The sequence below is a fragment of the Fistularia commersonii genome, chromosome 11, assembly GCF_037954325.1.
Source record: "Fistularia commersonii isolate RoL2024-O1a breed Wild chromosome 11, RoL_Fcom_v1.0, whole genome shotgun sequence".
In the NCBI taxonomy this organism is placed as follows: domain Eukaryota; kingdom Metazoa; phylum Chordata; class Actinopteri; order Syngnathiformes; family Fistulariidae; genus Fistularia; species Fistularia commersonii.
Window position 1 is genome coordinate 15845052 of NC_141294.1, and position 21204 is coordinate 15866255.

At 52.2% G+C, this 21204-nt stretch overlaps 3 protein-coding genes across 5 annotated transcripts; 1 reads left to right on the top strand and 2 right to left on the bottom strand.

Moving 5' to 3' along the window:
• Positions 1 to 200: 200 nt before the first annotated feature.
• Positions 201 to 7267, bottom strand: dbf4 (DBF4-CDC7 kinase regulatory subunit). Of its 3 annotated transcripts, none has more exons than XM_086155301.1 (13): positions 7134 to 7267; positions 6201 to 6319; positions 3882 to 4036; positions 3016 to 3210; positions 2874 to 2924; positions 2736 to 2805; positions 2582 to 2658; positions 2454 to 2499; positions 2321 to 2366; positions 2068 to 2232; positions 1844 to 1958; positions 1346 to 1455; positions 201 to 1256 (listed from the first exon to the last, which is right to left on the bottom strand). In XM_086155301.1, exons 2-13 carry the CDS (start codon positions 6265 to 6267, stop codon positions 569 to 571), a joined length of 1785 nt encoding a protein of 594 aa, XP_086011427.1. In that variant the 5' UTR covers positions 6268 to 6319; positions 7134 to 7267; the 3' UTR covers positions 201 to 568. The 3 variants fall into 3 exon arrangements, with proteins under 3 accessions (XP_086011427.1, XP_086011426.1, XP_086011428.1); XM_086155300.1 differs by lacking the exon at positions 7134 to 7267 and adding an exon at positions 6424 to 7058; XM_086155302.1 differs by lacking the exon at positions 7134 to 7267 and adding an exon at positions 6424 to 7051 and having other exon boundaries at positions 202 to 1256; positions 2107 to 2232.
• On the top strand, positions 7149 to 11997 carry slc25a40 (solute carrier family 25 member 40). Its single transcript, XM_086155305.1, has 10 exons — positions 7149 to 7315; positions 7410 to 7540; positions 8375 to 8434; positions 8514 to 8620; positions 8964 to 9031; positions 9208 to 9332; positions 10302 to 10585; positions 11156 to 11237; positions 11329 to 11409; positions 11478 to 11997. Exons 2-10 carry the CDS (start codon positions 7438 to 7440, stop codon positions 11603 to 11605), a joined length of 1038 nt encoding a protein of 345 aa, XP_086011431.1. The 5' UTR covers positions 7149 to 7315; positions 7410 to 7437; the 3' UTR covers positions 11606 to 11997.
• rundc3b (RUN domain containing 3b) lies at positions 11911 to 19040 on the bottom strand. The gene is made up of 11 exons (XM_086155304.1): positions 18588 to 19040; positions 15933 to 16048; positions 15465 to 15598; positions 14882 to 14967; positions 14679 to 14768; positions 14330 to 14410; positions 14080 to 14254; positions 13573 to 13730; positions 13200 to 13346; positions 12983 to 13104; positions 11911 to 12688 (listed from the first exon to the last, which is right to left on the bottom strand). Exons 1-11 carry the CDS (start codon positions 18680 to 18682, stop codon positions 12543 to 12545), a joined length of 1350 nt encoding a protein of 449 aa, XP_086011430.1. The 5' UTR covers positions 18683 to 19040; the 3' UTR covers positions 11911 to 12542.
• Positions 19041 to 21204: the final 2164 nt, after the last annotated feature.

The window sequence follows — 21204 nt, forward strand, 5'->3', positions numbered from 1 at the left end:
CTTCATCTCTATTGCCTCGGTCCACTGCATGGAGATGGAGACGTGTGATGGTCTCTGCCCAAAGCTTTCGAGGAGCGCCAACTCACCCTGAAGATGTGACCCTGCTGTAGGAACCGGGCAGCACTGAGACGCAACAGTTTGAAATGGAAAATAAATAAATTTAAAAAAGAAAAAAAAAAAAAAATCAACACAAAGTGAAAGTTACCAAAACAGATGTTTGGGAGATGTTCTTCTTTGGATGGGGGTACGACACACATCACAACATTAGCTGTCGGGATCTGACAGGCGACATCGCAGCCAACAAACATCTGGTGTCCGTCACGGCCGGCCTCTCAGAACAATGAAAAGTGGATCGCTGGTGGCCAGGAGGAGGAGGACCTTCTGCAGCAGGTCCTCCTCGTCCCACCGCAGCAGCGACCGGGACCGAAGATGACCACGGCCCGCTTTCATTCATATTCAGTCCGTATGATGGCTCCTCACCCTGTTTCTTCTGGTTTCACCTCGTGGTTCAAGGGGCAGAAGATGCACGGAGTCACCAGACTTGCGTTCGAGTCCACGGAGCTCACGTCTAGTTTTCGAAGCCGAGGAACTCCCCGTGGGTGGTGTCACTGGAGCTGAAGATCTCCCAAAGGCGGAGCAGGGACGGCTCTTTGAAGGCACCGGGCTTCTCCCCTCCTAGCGGTGGAACCCGCCTGTCCACGGTCCCCCTTCTAGACCTGCATACTTTGACCTTCCTCCGGATCTCCAGGACTGGGGAGGCGCTCTCCGCCTCCGGCTCGGGCGGGCGCTCCACCCCCACCTCGCCGGACGGCCAGTTGTCCTGCGGGACATCCTTCCTCCCTTGGCCGCCGTGGCAAACGCCGGCGGCTGCACCGGCGTCCTGCGGGAATGAGGTTGAGCTACTGTCTGTGGAACATGTCTGAAGGTCCTGCTCCAACTGAGGACCTCCGGGAGGATTGCGTCCGAGAGCCTCGCCACCGGAGGGCGCCGTTCCAGCCAGGCGCCGGCGCCGTGGGTCCCCTTGACATGGGGCTGCGGCGGCTTGTCGACGGGCGCGTTTATGAGCCACTCTTCTGAACATCAGCCTGTCAGAAGAGGTGGATGCGGTCCTGCCGCCGCCCTGCCCTCCCGGTCTCCTCCCTGGAACCTGCTCCTCGCCGAAGACCCCCAGGCCGACCAGGTCCTCCTCCCGCTTCGGCCGGGGTCTGCGGCACGGGGCCCGAGCCGTCAGGGCAGAGGAGCCGCTGGCTTTTGGTCTGACGGGAACAGAGAACGGAGGAGAAGGCTGTCAGACATCTACCTCCCGCCGGGCCTGCGTGGAAGGAGAAGAACTTCGAGGGGTTACATTTCATCTTGACACGCGACGAGGTCGCAGCGCAGAGTGGAGGCCAGTTTGTCCAGAACCAGGTACTCGTCACTGGTGGAGAAAGCCCTGTGACGCTCGCTCCTCAGATGCTGCGGAGAGAGAGGAGCATCAGCGACGTCGATCAATGGAATACGGGAAACGTCGAGTCCGTGGAGGATCTTCAAACTGTGGTGTTCCACCTCTTCGGTGTGAACCTGTCAGAGCCCGTTAGAAGCAAGCCGGCTTTATTGGTTACAAACATCAGGTTCCTCAGGTGTCCTCGGAGGAACTCTCTCTCCACGAAGCCTCGTTTATAGGCCTGAGTCCTGATCAGGCCTCACCCGCTCAGCTGACCTCCTCTGAACTTTCGCAAAAAAAACAAAAAAACCACGGTTTCCAATCAAACCGGACCTCCTCATCCTTTCCTGGCAGCTGTCGAGAAGATGTTCATGTTTTTAGGAGCGGTAAGTTCTGCTGAGGTTCCAGCCCGTCCCTCACCGTGTTCAGGTTCTCGTATCTCATCATGCAGCACTCGCAGTAGCCGGCCCGTCGCTTGTCCTTGCTCCTCCTCCGGCCGGGCGCCTTCTTCTCGCTGGCTGGAGCCCGGGCTCCTCTGTGGACCAGAAGAACCCCGGAGAGTCAGCTTCCATTTGAGGAGGCCTCTGACGAGGCGGTGAAGATGAGTTTCCTGTTTTTAAGTGTTGAACAGGAAGTGATGTCACCGCGAGTGATCTCCGGCAGGGTCGGCTCGCTCTCCGAACCTGAGTCCCCGCTGCCCGGGCCTCGCCTGGTCCTTGTCCTCCGTCTGGAAAGGGCAGCAGGGGGCCGCTGTAGTCAGGTTTATCTCCGGCACGGCGGCCAAGGTGAGGTAGATGGGCCGGTAGAGCCTGGTCACAGCAAACCGACGGGGGCGTCAAATCACAAGCAGGAGCATCGGCCGCACGCCGTCGGAAAGCAAACGCCGCGACCTCTGACCTGCTGCTGTCCTCGACTTTCACGAAGGGTTCCCTGATTCGCCTCCCTGGGAACGCAAACCCACGGTCGCTCGTATCAGGACACACGATTAGCGGGGCGAACGCGGAGAACTCGACGGCCGTACTGTCCTCACCTCTGCTTCGCTCCAGGCGGAGCTTTGTCGCAGCTTCGGTCCTGACCTGACGCGCGGGACAGAAAACATAATTTTCCTCAAATACTAAAAGCGATTTCGGGTGATAATGGCGGCGAGGAGACTCTTACGCTTGTCTTGTCGGCAGCGGGGTCGGGACATCGGACGCCAAAGGCCTTCTTCTTCTTCTCCACGTAAGCCAGGATATCTGTAAGAGCATTCAAGAGTCCGGACTCAGGGTGGGGTTTGACTGTATCTCCCCCGCAGGGCAGGACGGCGGCGTACCGTTGATGTAGAGGATTTTCACGCCCCACTCCAGAGCCTTGGACAGGATTTTGTTCACTTGCAGCCGTTCCTGAAAAGACAAAAACTTTTTACTTGGAAGGGAGGGGAGCTGCTGCAAGAACATCCCGTGGAACCAACCTTCTCCTTCACCGCCCTCTCGACCAGAGATTTCCCCCGGCTGGAGATGACCTGCGAAGGCAACGGTCCAAATGAAATCGGACGCTGGCGGGGGGGGGGGGGGGGGGGGGGGGACCAGAACAGACCCGGGAGGAGAACCCACCGCCTCCGTCGGAACGCCGGACTTGTTCTTCAGGTTCCCCGTGGATCCCGGCCGGGCCGGGGGGACCTGGGGGGAGCTCGGACCCGACACTGGACTGGGGACCGGAGAGTCCTGCCCAAGGCAGCGCACATACTTGGCTTCCCTCTTGTTGGACACCAGATACCTGATGTCCTTACTGAAGAACTTCTCCACGTGCTGGGAAACAGAGGAGACTTTTCATTGGTGTGCTTCCTCACAAACATCTCAGTGCCAACTCCTCCCGGAGCAGCATCCACAGCACAAAGAGCACAGGCGTGACTCCGCTTGTTCATGACAAACACCAAACTGTGGTTTGGTTCTTCAGCTCCAGCGTGCTGGGAGTTTACCCCACAGCTTCTATCTTCCTCAAACATTGGTGTGGCCTCCTCACGTGGATGAGGCCCAGTGGAGGTGAAAGGTCTTCTTTTAAATGGCACACCCCGGTGGGGTGGGACTCAGGCTGTCAAACATTTAACGTTCTAAGCGTAGAGCGGAGGCCCGGCGGAGATCAGACCGATCTGAATCTGTGAAATGACCGACAGCAGCTCTGATGAACTTTGGCCTGCAGCTTGGAGGGACAACGGCAAAGCATGCGTCAGTACCATCATACATGTACTTTCCACCAACTTCCCCTGAGAGGAGAACCTGTGACATCTCCAGGCATTGCCCAGACCTTGGGTACCTCCACGTCAGTACAAGGTGGAGCTAAAAACCAACCAAGACCACCAAGGAAGCGCACAAAGTATCCCCCACACCCATCTTTCCTCGCCCCACAGACACCAAAAATTACAACAGTGTCCAGTTGTCTGAATTACAGCAGGAGGAGATATTAGAAGACCATGTCTCACCCCTCCGAGGTCCGTAAGGTCCCTCTCCAGAGCCTCAGCCACCCTGCTGGACGGCAGGTCCAAGTAAAACACTTTCCCGGCAAAGGGCTTGACGCCTCTGGGCTGGGTGGATGCCTGTGACGGGGGCAGGGTCGTCTTCTCCCCTCGGTTTGCACCTGGAACACACAGAAGACACCAGCTTTGTCCTCTAATAGGAGGTCACCTCTTGGATTTAGATGAATGTGAGCATCTGAAGGATAATTAAGTCCAGACGTGTATCTTCTGAGATAAATTCACAACACATTTTGCATTACTCAGTGACATGCAGTGAGGTACAGGGCTGGTGAGGCACTGACTTCATCACAATCAGATTGACAAATGTATGACCCCTACAGAGTAGCTTATTCACCGAATAAGCCGAGGAGTCGCAAGAAGAATCCCTGGAATCATGAGCGCCCCTTACCATGAGGCAGGAGAACCGTGTGCCTCTCTTAGTGGCTCTTGGCAGCTGTTTTATGATCGCTCAGCACAAGAAAATTACACATATACAGTTGACAAAAAAAAAAAAAAAAACAGTGTACATTGGAAATGTTGTTCATGTAGCCAAAGTGTTTTAACCTTTTAATAGTGACATACAGAGAGACAGCAATATGGTCTTAGTACAGAGCATGCCAGGAGTCTACCATCATTGCACAATCTACGTTGAGGCTCAACAGTCGGCGGCCTCACTGCACACCCCTTCTCAGCATTTGAACAGTAAATGTGTAAATCCAGTATTTTGAGTGAAAAACAATCTTAAATAAGTGAAGTTAAATGAAAAATACCTTTATAGTGTAAATCACTGATAAATATTAAAATTAATAGAAATATAACTCTCCAAAATTGGCAGGAGAGGCATGGCCTCCGATAAACCAATCGGAACAGTACTTGTATGCTTACCTCCGCCGCTTTTTGTAACAGCGGTATGTACTGTGCTTCAACAGAATATTACTGAGGACCCCACAAAATGGCACCTGTTAAGAGACGTGCTTATGAAGTGGAATTCAAACTCAAGGCTATCGGTCACACAGCAGATCATGGGAATGGAGCAGTCACGAAAGAATTCAACAGGAATGAATCAATGGTACAGTGGTGGAGGAAGCAAGTAAATGAAGTGCGCTGGGTAAAGAGGACCAAACAGGGATTTAAAGGGAACAAAGTGAGATGGTCACAGTTAGAGGACAAACAGTGAGTAATTAAACCAGTGAATAAGTTGAATACAGTTTGACTAAAATGCCTAGTTTGTTTCACTTTGTTTTATCATGTGGCTAATGTATGAAAATGGACACGTTCATTCATATTACGCCTCATAATGCCCTTTGGTCCGCAAAATATGGTATATCTGAATGGTTTTTTGGGACCAGAAGAAATTAAAATGTTCCAGACAACATTTTTCTGTTACCAATAATCCCTGCTTGCAGCTTTGGAGCTCTGAGGAGTTGGTCCGAGCCATGAGTTATGAGGTGCTGCTGCCAGGCGAGTTTAAATTCACACTGCACTTTAAATGGAGCGCTGCACATGGAACGACTGCCATTTAAACTGTACCCACCATTGCACTTTGTGAGTTACACGCCAAGCTGCACTCAATGTTTTACTTGCACTGCCAACACCGTTCATATTTATAATGTTTACTTGTTCGACTTTGGGCTTTTCTCTTTGGGGGTCGCCACGGCGAATCCACCTTCTCCATCTAACCCTATTCTCTGTATCCTCCTCTCTCACAACGTCCATTAATCTTGTCTTTGGTTTTCCTCTAGACCTTCAATTCCAACATCCATCTACCAGTATATTCACCCTCCCTCCTCTGTCCACGACCCAACCATTCTCTGACCTTCTCTCCAAAATATCTAACATGAGCCGTCCCTCTGATGGACTCCTTCCTGATCCTATCCTACCTCGTCACCCCCAAAGAGAACCTCAGCATCTTCATCTCTGATTATATATTATCGATACAAATCCAAATGCACTGTGGACAGTAAAGTAGGAAGGTCATTTCCACATGGTACATATGAATCTTGAACACAACACACAGCAGAGGCCATACATCAACCAGCAACACACAAATTCAACCAAAACCCAGATCCTCGAGGGGGGGGGGGGGGGGGGGGGGGCTCTTACTTTTTACAATTTTACTTTTAAAAAATGTTTTAAATGACAATAATGACTCATGGAGGCCTGGGGGCTCCTGGATTTGGAAGGTATTACGGTAATGTTGCTAATCCCCAGTTCCCGGAAGGGAGGAAGTGAAAGTGCCGAGGCTCAGCCCGGGGGTTCAGCCCGCGGCTTATCCGAGGAACTTACCTCTGCAGCCGGCTCCGGGCCGCCGCGGGGCCCGCTTCGATTTCATGTTCATCTGGTTCTCCGTCATGAAGGAGCCCGTCTTCGCGGAGCCGGGGCTCGGTCACAAACAAAAAACACAGCTGTTTAAGGAAGACAGCGTTATCAGAGCAGTTATTAAGACACCTAAGAGTTTCTATTTATCGTTTTTTAGAAGGTTGAGTTTGAGAAGACGAACTTTCATTACCGTAAACTTTCTAGTGCGGCGGCTCTCGGTCGGTTAACTTAGCCGCTTAGCTCGCTAAGGGCTATTCGTCGTTTTGGGTGAATTAAATGAGGCCAAAGCAGCGTTCGCATGTTTCTTTTGTTACACGCCGAGCGCTTCCGAAGTGTTTTATGGCTGTTCAAGTCCTTCAAGTGCCGAATTATAAACTTTCATTCCGATATTTCACAAAGCGCCCCTTTCCCGCTTCGGACGCAGAGCCGAGGCAACTGCAAAGTTGCCATATTTGCAATATCCGCTAAACTAGCTTCCCTTTACCTTCCTCCAGATATTCATCAGCACAGATAATACCACTCTTCCTATCGATCATCCTGTTTTATTTTTAAAATATAAAAAATACAGAGATTGAATTTGTTAATTCTCTCTAGTGTTGTCAAAAGATAACGAGACTATTTTCTCATAGGCAGGTTTTTGTACATCTTATCTGGCAATCTTTGAGTGTTAAGTAAACATCGCCTTTCCGTTAAGAAGTTGTGTTTCCACATCCTCGGAGAAAAAAAACAAACAAAATATAACGTGAAATAAATACTCGGCGTCTAGAAGAGTTTGTTTTTAACAAAAAGGCTGATTTCTAAATTATTATAAATAGAATGCCTCCCCCCACTTGGGTGTTTTAAAAGAAAGTGCGTCTCCGCGGTGCTGCGTCAGAATGAAAGTGATCTTAAACAACTCACCGTGTTTTCCTGACACGGGCGTCACACTCCTCCCCGGACAGGGGGGGCGGCTCCCCATCCGGTCTCCTCGCTCAAGAAGGGCTCAAAGTGTAGGTAAAAACCTACAGTATCATACGCAGACGACGGGGGACATCGATCTCCAAGGGAGTCTACGGTCACATAGCACTTTTAGCCGACGGGAGGTTAGCTAGCCCGGCTTCAGTTAGCCGTTAGCATCGCTCTGACAGCTGATGTACATCTCATGTGTGTTTCTCTCTCTCTCTGTGGGTGTGTCAGTGTTTTGTTTTTGTTTGAAGGATCCAGCATGAGCACCCCGAGGTCTTCTTCTCCTCCAGTCATGAACAGCATCACCCCGGTGCAGCAGATGGTGTCGTCGTGCTCCGGAGCCCTGCTCACATCTCTGTTCGGTGAGGAGATGATTGTGATGCTAATGGTCGCTCAGGATTCTACGTCAGCCCCATTAGAATGGAAAGCACTGTTTTTTTTTTGACGATCAATCAGCTATTTGTTGATTATTCTTAAACGAATCACCCGGTGATCGGTGATTAATTGGTGTTATTCAGCTGTCGGGCAGCAGGGACGCCGCCTACTTCCTCTGGGACACAGTGGTCTCTCAATGTTTCCCATCAAAACACCACTGCAAAGTCAGCCTTTTCTCTCAACTGTCGATATATATGTTTGAGTGAAATGAACATATTTATTTCCTTCTATAAACTACTGATAGCAAAATCCGAAAGACTGAAATATTTCCTCCCAAAGCCGTGCCACAGAGAGGTAGCCCTTGTGTTGAGAGTTATTTGTAAAGTTGGGTGTTTGCAGGAATAGGTGTGACAGCAGAGTAGCAGCTGCGATATGCATTCTACTTTTCGTTTCTACCTTTTGTTTCTCTTTCATTTTGACACCCTTGTTCTTACACTTGATTCCTGTGGAACCCTCTGGACTCTGGCAAGTTTCTGAATCCTCTGCTCCGGTTTGGATTATCTGACTCACTGACTGATCCTATATTGGGCTTAAAGCCATGACAGACAACATGCTCAGGTTCTGAAGGAGGTGGAGCTGAAATGAATAAAGCTAATATTATGTTTGGATACAAATTTATGCATTTTCTATTTGCAACGGTGTCCCGTAGTCGCCTCGTGATCTTTGCTCGATGACATCTGCGCCTGAGGCTCATCTGACCGATTTTCTGTAATTCGCCCGACAACTGATGTCAAAGTTTTGCGTTTTCTCGTGGGTTTCAGTAACGCCGCTGGACGTTGTGAAGATCAGGCTTCAAGCCCAGAACAGTCCCTTTCTCAAAGGTACGTGAGGACGAGCAGGACCTCCTCTGCTCCGGTGCTGTCACGTTCTTGTTTTTCTAACACCCTCCTCAATCTTCAGGGAAGTGCTTTGTCTACTGCAACGGACTCATGGACCACCTTTGCGTGTGTGAAAACGGGAACTCCAAGGCCTGGTACAAAGCCCCCGGCAAATTCACCGGAACTCTGGTAAAGCTTCGACCATCCCGGTGTTTTGACACTTAGAAGAAGCAGAGAATTCGCTCAAACACCAATACGGACACAGTCTTACGCAACCGTCAGTTTTTCGGTGTTCATCAAAAAAAAAAAGGGGGAACTTCTCCGCGTGCATGGGGCATTTTTACGACTCTTATCAGACTGTTCCTCACGCGAAACGGGCCTCGCCGGGGAAAACCGGTGATGTTTGGTCCAGGGTGAGGAGCTGATCTCTGTATATTAGGCGGGAAAATAGCTGTCAAAAATGTAGGTTAGAGTCCGTCATGCCTCCCGGATGCGGGGAAACCTTTCTCAACACAGACCTCCGTCTCTACAGGACGCTTTTATCAAGATCGTGGGGCGAGAAGGAGTCCGGTCCCTGTGGAGCGGCCTGCCCCCGACCCTGTGAGTCCTTCATCATACCGTAGTCCACGTCGGGATTTACAGTCGTGCCTCCCGCATGGGAAACCGCGAGACGACCCGTGTCACAACAGCTTTGCAATCAGAGCTCCAGATGTTCTCGTCCACCCTGTGCTCGCGGTGGATTCTCACCCTGGCATCTGTGTTCGCTCGGTCTCCAGGGTGATGGCCGTCCCAGCCACGGTTATCTACTTCACATGTTATGACCAGCTGAACACAGCTCTGAAGCAGAGGATGGGCGACCACGCCGCTTTCGCACCCCTCCTCGCCGGGGCGACAGCTCGGGGTGAGTTTACACACACACGGGTTTTGAACCCAAGGACGGGCCGAGGCGGAAAGAAGTAAATTTGACAGGTTTGATGAGAGAGGCAGCTGGGATTGAAGCAAATAGGAATAAAAGGTAGAAAGCACTCAGCGCCTGCAGCGCCCCCTTCTGGTTGCAGGCAGGGGCTCATCAGCGATTAAAATCATGTCAAAATGTGAGTAAAGCTCACAATCCTTACAATAGTTTTTAGCTGCAATTTGTATACATTTTTCTCCATGTTCAGATTTAGAAATAGGATTTTGGGCTCTGCTCAGACAGGAAGGGTGAACTGAACCTTTGCTAGAAAACTGGAGTTCCGTCTTCCGCTGTGGGTTCAACATTTATACCCAAACAGAGGGAGTTTGATTGACACAGAACTGTTCTTTAAGACCGAGTCTACCCAGAGCGTGCCGGCGTTTAGTCTGGATGGAGGCCACTATCACATGCGTGTCCTGGAAGAAGAACGGTGCACGTAGAGACGAAAAGGCCTCCTCTGAATTAGTTATCAAAGTTTAATTAATGTGATTTGTTAATAACGGCGGTATCGTTTGGAGATCGCGCCGCTCTGCCCCTGTCTCGGCCCTAGACGGATTTAATTCCAGGAACGCCACGGGAAACTTTCTGAGGCCGACTTTTAATAAGCGCCTGAGAAGTTATTAAAAGGAGAGCGGAGGGTGGAAGCGACCAGGCAGACTGGAGAGCCTCCAGAGAAAGTCTAGCCGGCCCAACGGCGCCAGAAAAACCCGATGATAAACAGCACAAAGACAAAAATGACCTCACAGGAAGCATCCTCAAGAGAGAGGAAGGAACAGGATCCTTCAGAAAGCGCAGACCCGTGTTCTGGAATGCAAAAGCTGGAGCAGACCTGTTTTGAGGGACATCCAGTAGAGCGTGTTAAGTTGTAGCCGCTGGAGGTCCCAACCTTCGCCCTGTGTGTTCCTGTGTTTGCAGTGGGGTCCGTCTCCGTCATCAGCCCCCTGGAGCTTCTGCGCACCAAGCTGCAGTCCAGGAAGCTGTCCTACAAGGAGCTGCGTGGCTGCGTGCGGACGGCGGTGGAGTCGGAGGGCTGGCGGTCCCTGTGGCGAGGCTGGGGCCCCACGCTGCTGCGGGACGTGCCCTTCTCCGCCATGTACTGGTTCAACTACGAGAGGTTCAAGAGCCTCCTGTGCCAGAGGCGCCGTGTCGCCGAGCCCACGCTGCCCATCACCTTCGTGTCCGGGGCCACCTCCGGCACCGTGAGTCTGCGGTTTCCATGGAAACCACACACCCCGCAGCACGTCGGTAAACAGACGGAAACTTAAATGCAGAAGGGTATTACAGCTGGGACTGGACCAGTACTTTTCTCAGTTACTGAGGAAAATTCAATAATAGAAGATAGATCAATTAAAATAGGGGCGTTGCGGCGCTGGGATGGTTCTTCTCGGCCTGCTGAAGTGTCGTTGAGCAAGACGCTGAAATCCTAACTGTTCCCCTGGCGCCGCTCGGTGGCTGCTAACCGCTCGCCGTTCATCCGTGATGGATCCAGAGCAGAGAGGAATGTCCCACGAGGGATTAATAAAAGTCTTATAATAACATTGCACTTTGCTAAAAGTCTCCTGCAGACCCTTGGAGGGGAAACTAATACTTAAAAGCGATGTTATATTTCCCAGAGCTTGAGTGCTCTGATGAGAAATGCAACTTTCCTGGTATCTTCAGGGAGTCGTCTCAGAACTCACGTAGCTTCAGCGACGCACAACTCGCGTGTGTGTGTGTGTGTGTGTGTGTTGTTTCTGCTGACCGGCCTGCACTTGTGCGACTCCTTCCAGATCGCCGCCATCGTGACGCTGCCCTTTGACGTGGTAAAGACGAGGAGGCAGGTGGAGCTCGGGGAGCTGATGGCCATGAACGGTAAGTCCGGCAGCCCCGGTGGTCTGGTGTTACCGAAGGGGTAAATATCGGCGGATGCTAAAGCGCTAACTCTTTGTGTTTGTGTGGTCAGCGTCCAATCGGGTGCCGTCGTCCACCCTCAGCGTGATGAAGAGGATCGTGACGGATCACGGCGTCCGGGGTTTGTTTGCAGGTGGGTGCCGCTCCCCCGTCTCAGGCGGGGTGGCTGCGGCTCCAGTGACGTGTACTCGCCCTCCTCAGGGTTCCTGCCCAGGGTGTGCAAGGTGGCCCCCGCCTGCGCCATCATGATCAGCAGCTACGAGCTGGGGAAGGCCTTCTTCCGCAAACACAACCGGGAACGGGCTACCAGGGGACAGGACACCGCCTGAGGCCTCCTTGCTGCGGGACGCTACGGAGTCCGCCTTCAGCAAGGGACACGTTCACAAACATTGTGTTGTCGTCTTGACTTTAAATAACCACTGTATATCCAATCAGGGTGCTGCATTCAAATGGTATGTAAGAAATCTCGGGGATGACGAGCGCTGTGCCAGACGTTCTTAGAAGGAAGGGGGAATCTTTTCTCTGGGGGTAGATCAGAGTCCGGGTTCCCCCTCAGGAACTCTCCAGTGTTGATGTATGAATGTTGTGTGATTATAATTTAATGCACTGACTGACGCCGGAAAAGAACAGGAGCTTTTTTTTTTTTTTTTTTTTTTTTTTTTAATGGGAGACGGAGTTTTATTCCAGTAAATGAATAAAAAGGCAAACCGAGCCGAGAAAACGTCTTCCCTACGTCTGTGCACAGACGGCGGTGCAGGTGAGCCCGGGGCCACCGAGCCCACGGGCCGCGAGAGGTAAAGGGGGATACTGCTCTGGAAGGATGAGGAGAACGGGAGACGCCCTTCTCCGATGGTGATCTAACCGAGGAACCTGAGAACTTAACGCAAAATCATAACGAAGGCACGGGAACGTGAAGACGACAGCGGGGGGAGGACGAGGACAGGCAGGAGACCTCAGACCACGGAGAGCTACCTCTGGTCCTTAAAGTGGTCCCTGTATTAACCTGTGTGTGTGAGTGTGTGTGAGGACTGCACAATTAAAACACACACAAACAGACCGTATGATTCACATCTACACACGACGCGGTCAGGTGATCCGCCCCGGCCAATCGGAGTCCCCGGGACACGCGCGGGGCCTGGACCTACGCGGGTGAAGCCGCTCCGTCAGGTGAAGCGCACACATGGAGAACATACATGAAGGAGGAGTGGAGTAACGTCACCCATGCAGGGGTCGGTGGGGGCCGGGAGGTTCTGCCGCTCCGCCGGCCTACGAGGGGCTGACGCCGGGGCTGCTGACCTCGGTGGCCGGGCTGGCCAGACACTCGCTGGACTTGAGGCTGGCCAGAGACTTGTAGCTGGCCACGGAGGTCAGGGAGCCGCACAGGCCGCGCAGGGACGGCGTTTCCTCCTTGGCTGAGCAGAAGCAGAGAGGGGAGAACATCCTGTTTACATGCAGGAGGTCAGAGGTCCGCAGCTGCAAACTGACAAGATGTAACCGACAGAGGAGCGTTTGCTAACTAGCTAGCTCGTCACTGACGGGCGGCAGAGTCCAAACTTCGAGGAGGAGCAACAAAGCAAAGGCCTTACTATCAGATCACCAGCATAACTAAGACATTCAGCTGAAAATATCACAAAATCAAACACTAGCGATTCTGCGGTTGCAGAAATTGAAAGCTCTTCAGCTGGAGGCCCCTGAGGTGAAGGTACCTGGGCGGTGCCAGCGAGCGGCTCCGGGCCGAGCATCCGGACCCGGAGTGTGTGACGGCTCCAGGGAGGACTGGGAGAGGCTGACGTCTGCGGAGAGCTGCTCCAGGCTCTGGAAGCTCTGCCTGCGTCGACATGCGGAAAAACAAAAAAAGCACGTGTGAATGGAACCGACCGGCTTCTGTCCGAGGCACCGAAATCAGCGGTCGGGGCCACGTACTCCGCCCAGCGCCCCGTCCTCTTCCTGTACAGCAGCGTGTCCAGGGCCACGCCGTCCGCGTCCAGGGCGTCCGGCGAAGGCCACTGATTGGTCAGATGGGCCGTCAGCTCCTGTCTGGACCGCAGGTCGTTGTTCTTAAGGACGGTCCTGCAGAAGAAGACGGAGCGGAACCCGCAGGACTTCAGCCCTGGATGCTGGTCTCGGCACCGCAGGCGTGTGTGCGTATGAGTGTGTGTTAGTCGTGTTGCTTGCACCGGCCTCCAGAAGACACAAAAACCTTACAGCCTGAGATGAGGTCACCACAGGTTGGCTCCTCAACGTCGGAGGACCTGAAAGGACAACATCTAGAGCAGCAGAAGGACGAGGAACCTACAGCTGGTCCTGAAGCTCCAGGATAATGAACTCCAGCTGCTCCTTCTCCAGCGTGTGTGACAGGTGTGTGTCGGCCAGGGTCTGCTGGAGGGCCCGGTTGTGGGACATGGCCTCCGACAGCTGGGCTTCACGCAGACGCACCAGCTCCTCCAGGTAACCCTGGGACACACACACACACACACACACACAATTTGTTTACTAGATCAAGTGACAAGCACACGCTTGTAGAAGACCATCTGTCAAGTCGAGAACAACATAAAGTATGCTGTGAAGTAAGCAGGGGTCTTCAACGTGTTCAGGTCCTGACCTCCACGACAGAAGGTTCTTCGGAGATTCGTGTTGAATCTAAATTCATCTAATTATTATCATATGATAAATATATTATTGATATGTGGGACCGTTCCGTGGGCAACCTCCTGGAGTTGGAGGAGATGCTCCTGAGAGCAGCCGGAGGTCAGGACCTTCTCCGCGCAGCCCTGGAGCTGAGAAGAAGAGCAAAGTCGGGCACCTTCTGCTCCAGCGTCATGCGGTATCTCTGCTCGAAGCGTTTGCACTTGCTGACCAGGCTGCTCTGCTCGGTGAAGATGGAGGCGGCCGTGGCCACCTTGTCTGGGGTGCTGCTCTCGCTGCCGCTGCTGCCCAGGGTCCTCATCTCCTCCTCGTCGCTGCTGATGCTGTCGGCGCTGCGGGGGAGCGGAGGTGGACCTTCTGGTGAAGGTCCTGAGAAGAGAACCGAAGACCTCCGGACCTGGACCTACCTCTGATGGAACTTCAGGTACGGCGTGTAGTCGATGACCGAGGGGCCGCCGGCGTCCAGACCCTCGCCTTTCAGGCAGAAGCTGAGGAGACACCACAGAGCGGGGTGAGGAGAGCTGGTCTTCACAGAGGAGTGAAGAACACGGTGGGAGAAGATAGAGGGAGGCGGAAGGAGACATTTCTTCAGGAGGTCAATCAGGAAGTGAGGAGTTACAACGAGAATCTGAGATAATTAGTCCAGGATGGACTTCTTGGGTCTGACTCATGGAGCCAAACATCTGGTGATGTATCCTGCTCCCCTGGAGGGTTAGCCTGTGGATCCAGCTGGCAGAAGATCCAAGTGGGACCTACCTGAAGTCGATGGTGTTGAGTCCGATGAGCGTGTCGGCCAGAAGCCCGGCCTCCTCGCCCAGCATCACGGCCCCGTCCTCGTAGAACCTCCTGAGGTAAACACACACACACACACACACACACATCACTCCTCTGACCACCTGGATGAAATCAGAACCTGGAGGTCCATCTGGTCCTCCTCAGGAAACAGATGTTGCAGCTACCTGGTTGTCTTGAAGTCCCTCAGCGCGGAGGAGACGTAGTCCGACAGCCTCTTCTCCATGAGGACCACTCGGATCCAGGCTCTGCCCTGCGGACGGAGACCAGCAGCATTGATTGAGGGCTGAGCAGAACATGGAGCACCACGGACCTTCACTTGAAATCAGATCAACAGCTGGCGATCCAGACATGGAGCTTCGTCCGCACAGCTCCTCGGTCCGAGAGTGTGATTAAACATCAGCCTCCTGGAGATCTGACCGCTCCACCTCCCATCTCACGTTCTCCTCGCCACATCACCATCACCAAATAAAGGTGCTCTTTGTAGCATCTTGTCTCAAATCCAACCACGCTCTCTGAGAAGGTGTGATGTCAGGGTTTCATCGGCCAATCGCGGCCCTTCTCCGCGGACGAACCCCCCCCCGGCGCCCACCAGTCAGCCGGCTCCGACCCCAAGCCGGGTCAAAGCCGGCAGGACGGGGCCCTCAGAAGGTGTCCTTTCAGAGAAGCTAAAGATCCAGCTTCAGGGGAGCTGGTGGACGTCCAGCGGCTTCTCCGGTACCTGAAGACCTGAAGACCACACGCCCTCACCTTGGCTCTGGACGAGCGCACGTTCTCCATGCTCTCGATGCTCCGGATGCAGTTGTGAGGGACTTTGCTGCAGGCCGTTCTGATGTAGTCCCAGTAGCTGCGAGGGCTCTCGTAGCCGAACCACGTAGTCTGACCTGAGGGACACACAGGGACAGCATGGACTTCCCTGAGGCCAGGCAGGAGAAGACACCGAGAAACCCTCCAGAACCATGGCATTGGAAGGTAGAAGGCAGAAGCTTGACCACGTGTCCTCATATGAGGACACACTCAGCTTTGACCTCACACGTATGGAGGCATCTTCTCGCCCTTGCAACCATCTGAGGACACCAGCAGAGGCCCAACTCTCACATGGTTTCAATCACAAGCACCTCTGGATCTCCGGACTCACCAGCAAGCTCAGGCAATGACCCTGCTTGGGTCAGAAGATACCCTGGGAAAGAACTCCCAAACACGAGTTGTAGTTCTTACCTTTCAGGCGGTGGCTGAGGATGTGGTCCAGGATGGAGATGAAGTTGGAGAACTCTGGAGAAGAGTCATCCACCGTCTCGAAGCAGGAGCGGTCCAGCAGCGTCTTCACCGAGAACCTGGGCACAGAGAACCCGTGTCAGCTGTGGTCGGGAGCGAGCTGGAGGTCCAGCCCTCTGCTGGCCTGTCACTCAGCGAGAACATCTGGACCACGAGGACTGGGTCTGCTCAGCCCTCTCTTTCACTGGGAGAAAACAAGGTGAGAAGTTCATCTCAGAGATGAACAGAGGAGGTCCTGGACCTTCAGGGTCAAACACTCCCCTGGAGTGGAAGGTGTTTTTCAAACTCCATCTTTTCCAGGGTGAGGAGATCTGACTTTTTTTTCTTTTCTTCTGGAAGGAACCCGTCCTCCTTCTGCCCTCAGACGGCCACCACCCACCGCCTGGTCCACCACGGCTTATCACACAGGAAGAGGTCCTAATGGATGAGGCTGCAGTGTGTGTGTGTGTGTGTGTGTGTGTGTGGGCAGATGATCTGCCTCTCACATCCCCCTGCCTCTTCTCTGTTGCTAGGCAGCGGTGTCCGTCCCCGTGGAGACAGGATTAACCTCAGAGGCTTCATGTGCTCTCCAGGAGTGGAGGTGGCCTTCTGACCGCATCTTCTGAGCTGGCTCCTGAGGAAGCCCTCCTCTCTGGATCCTTTGAGCTGTATTCCCAGACCTGATGTCCTCATGGTCCACCTGAGCTCCTGGATCACCTGCTGCCACCATCACGTCCTGGTGATGGCATGTTAGCTTCCTCTGCTAATAGGCTATCCCACCTCGCAGACCATGTGTGAGAAGGTTCTTCAAGTGAGGACCATCGGTGTGGTATCTCCCCATGCCTAAACATCTGACTGGTGGTGGTGTCCTCTCCACACATCTCCACGGATCAGAGGACATCTGTGTGACGGTTTTGGGACCTCCTGAGAAGATCCTGGGGTCCCCAAACACCAGTGCATTTCCTGAAGAGGTGGACGAGGTGCTTCCTGAGGCTTTTCTTCTGAATGAGGAGATGGAACCAAGCGGCTCTTCTTCACGCAGGAGAGGGGGATGTGGCGAGGAGAAGATGAACCGCGATTGGCTGGACCGCCGTCCCACCGGGCTCTCATTGGTGGGGAACGTTGGAGGCCTGAAGCGAGAGGGACCTCAAGACCATCTGAAGGAAACACACTGGTTGCCATGGAAACATTGTGAAGCTCTGATAGAAACCATGGGGTTGTCCTGCTGGCAGAGCTCTGCGAAACACACCCTGCTGCTTTGCTCATGGGTGATGGAATCAGTGTTGATCTGTGGAGAGCTGGTAGAACTTCTGCCTGAAGCCACCTAGGCTTCCCCGGTCCAGGTCCAGGTCCAGGTCCGACCCTGAAGAGACGCCTCGCTTGTTCCTCTCCTCAGGGTTCCTCGACCCACTTTCAAATATCAAGTTTTCAGCAAAAACATCGGCAGAACCCTTTTTTTGGGCTGAAGCCTTCAGATCCAGGAGGTGTCCACGTGGAGGAGCAGCCAAGCCGTAACAACCACACATTTATGTCAAACACGGATTCCACCATCTCCACCATCTCCACCATCTCCTCCACCTCTAAGGGATGGAGGAGATCTGATCTCAGATGGTGTGTCTGCTTCAATCTCCTCGTCCGTCACGGCAGCGTTTCATCTTCTCTGTGAATCGCGTCAGTCCGCCATGCCTCCTTCTTATCTTCTCTTCCTCCTCCTCCTCCTCTTCCATCATCATCCCACCTGATCCAGAGGCTGGAGATGGAGGTCCCAGCTGATGGCTGGCGTGGAGAGCCCGTCCGCTCTCGGCTAAGCTAAGCTGTTAGCTGCTGCTCGGCCGAGGAGGTGCTACCAGGAGCTCGTCGTCGAGACCAGAAGAAGGGGACGTCCAGTTCTTCTGCCCCAGCTATCATGTCATGTCCGACAGGCGGCGGGAGCATCAGAGGCCTTCAGAGACCTTCTGAGACCTTCACAGGTGGTGGGGCCGCCTCTCCTTCTGGTCTTAAACACACTACGGGGACTGTCTGTCAGTCACTGATATCTGGAGGAACCAAGAGCTCCAGCAATCCATCCGAGACCTCCACCCCTCCACTGTGTGTGTGTGTGTGTGTGTTTGTGAGTGTGCTCTGTCACTGTGTGTGTGTTGACAGCAGGGTTGTGGAGTCAGCTTTCAGGAAATAAGAAGGAACAAAGCTCTAACACATTAGAAGGAGGTGCGTGAACATCTCCCAGACATGATGGACCTGCATCTCCAGGCCTTTGGAGACGGCTCCAAGAAACAGAGATGGAGGCCTCTGCAGCACACCTCAACCTCCTTGAGCAGATGGACTTCATCACAAGCAAGGTCTGGACTCAGATGGCTTATCTGTGATAAGGTTCTATCAGGAGGTCTCACATCACCGAGAACATCATCAAGTATTCACCCAGTCGTTGAGGAAGATGTGGAGAGCTGTTTGGAATAGATCACAATGTGGACTGGGACTGCATGAATGTGTAATGGAGGCCGGTGTGTGTGTGTGTGTGTGTGTGTGCTAGAGAACCTAAATCAACAAATCTGTCGTCAGCAGCTCGGTCGAAGGAGACGTTTCGCCCTCCCCGCCCAGAGGAACCCAGAGGAACCCTACCTGCAAACCGTGAGGAGGTTCCTCCTCTCCACCGCGGCGCTCCTGCCGGCCGCCCGCCTGCGCAGCGGATGCAACCCAACGCCGAGCGACGCCATCCCGGCTGCTGTGGGTCCCGCGGCCGCTGCGGGCTGCAGAGCCCCGGGGAGGAGCGGCCGCCGCTCACGCCGCTCACGCCGCTCCGCTGACGGAGGAGATGACGACGGAAGCTGCCGTCAGACTCGCGTCAATGAGGGTAGAGCGGCACATCCGGTCGGCTTTCAAAATAAAAGCATTCGTTACACTCGGCTAACCTCCGGTCGTTCGCGAAAAAAAAAAAGACCATGACGCCGACTTAATAAAGTCAGGAAATGACGCTCAAAAGAGAAAATGAAACCCCCTTCTTTATTTTTCATTCTTCCATCTCCAAAGCTGGGAAATGAAACCGCTTCTCACGCCCATTGCGTACGGAGGACTCGTTAGCCGGGAGTGGCGGGCCGTCCGGGCTAGCCTTCTTCGCGGCGGATGCAGTAGCTAATCCGAGGAGGTGGCGCCCCCTGCTGGCGCGGCGGCGAACTGCACCCTGCCAGGGGAGGGCTGTCCAAATATAAGCACGTCCCAGATCTGAATGAATGAAATATTATTATTAAATACTTTTCTTCTTTACATTGTTGAATGTGCCGACAAATAAAAAAGATTGATTCAAAGCAAATTTATTAACCCATGAAGGTCTGGATTTGGAGTCACAGTCAAAATTAAATAAGAATAAGAATAAGAATAGGAATAAGAATAAGAATAAGAACAATTTTATCTATACCGAAGGAAATTGTTGTGCTAGAGTTTAAAGTAAAACATAACAATAATAAATAATCGTAGGAAGGAGGGAGAATAAGAAATACAAACAAACTATAAAGTGTCAAAGTCAAGGCTATAAAGTGTTTTAAGGTCTTAAAAAGTACAAAGATTTGAATATTCCCTTCTGGAATAGTGGAAAAGTGGAAAAGTGGAAAAACACACTACAGGCTGATTCACCTTGGATGTAATGTCTTTAAAATAAGTTAAAATGAATCAGTGTTGCTTCCTATGTGGACAGTTTTCACAGAAGTTCCACTAATTTGGAGTTACATTGTGTTTTTTTAAATGTTCCCTTGATTTTGTTTTTTGAGCAGTACATTTTAAATCATTGCTTCCCAACATTTTTTGAGCCACGACATATAGTTTACATGAGAAAATCACATGGCACACCATCAAATAAATTTGTGAAAAACATTTTTAACTAAATACAATGAATGTAGTCTCAATTTACTCACCCGGTGTGAAATCTGGCCCTGTTTGGTTGACCACAAAGCTGATATTCTTGCAGGAATTTAGGCGAGACACACATGAAGATGTCCTGCTACTGCCCTTTTTTTTAGTTGAATAAATCATTTTTGGACCAGTCAGGTGAAAGTGGGCATTTTTTCAGCACAGTGTTTGGGAAACGCTGTTTTAAATCATTAAAACATCTCAATGTGAACTAGCATAAAATCATCATGGCTCTTTTTATTTATTTTTAGCTTCCGTGTCAAAACAGTAAAATGTTTTTTTCGGAGCTGCAGATGGATGAAGCTGCTCATCGTTGGAGCTCCTGGAGCAACTTTTCCTGCACCTTCTTCACGCTGGAAGGTCACCACAGCACCCGGGACATGATTTTGAAGGCCGCACATTTTCCATGTCGGCTACCAGGAGTGCACCTTTCTCCCCGCAAAGTGAAAAGATAATATAAAACGTCAGGTGATATAAAACGGCCGGCCTTGCCGTTTTTATGGCTGTTTGTGAAAGAGCTCATCTCAGTCAGAGTTCACGCCGCAACGTGTCCTGAAGCTCCGCCCCCTCCTCCCACGGCAGGTGTGGACAGGTGGTCACCTTTGATACGCCGCCTGGAAACAATGTGACTTTATGTAATCTTATTTTTTTTATGATTTCACCACCAGCATTGGACTTCCAGCACCTTCATGGAGACATCTCACACACCTGTTTCCTTACCCATCCATCCATCCATCCATCCATCCATCCATCCATGCATCCACAGGAACACTTCCACAGCTGGTGAATGGTTGAAGAAGCTGGTCTAGAAGATCTCCAGGCACCATTTGTCCACCAAATGCGGCCATTTTCAACCGCTAGGTGGCGCTGTAGCCGGACACTGCAGTCCAAACAAGCCACATCCTCTGCATCAAGTGTGTGTGTGTGTGTGTGTGTGTGTGTGTGTGTATGTGCTGTCACACACACACACACACACACACACACAGTATAGAGCCTGGGGTCTCCAGCTACATTTATACAATCATTTATAACAATGACGTCAAAGCTGTTGTGTTTTTTTTTTTATAGACTTATCTTTATAGACCTGCGTGATACACATGCAGCGCACGCGCACACGCACTCACACACGCACAAACACACACACTTCGTCAATCATTTACTAAGGTGTTGCGTGACGAGAGTAAAACAATCCATGTGAGCCGGACGCCTAGAGGTGTGTGTGTAAGTGTGTATTACTGTGTGTGTGTGTGTGTGTGTGTGTGTGTGTGTGAGGGAGAGATCGTCATCTCCATCAGCAGGAGAGCAAACACACCTTCTCTCTTCCTAATACCCAACT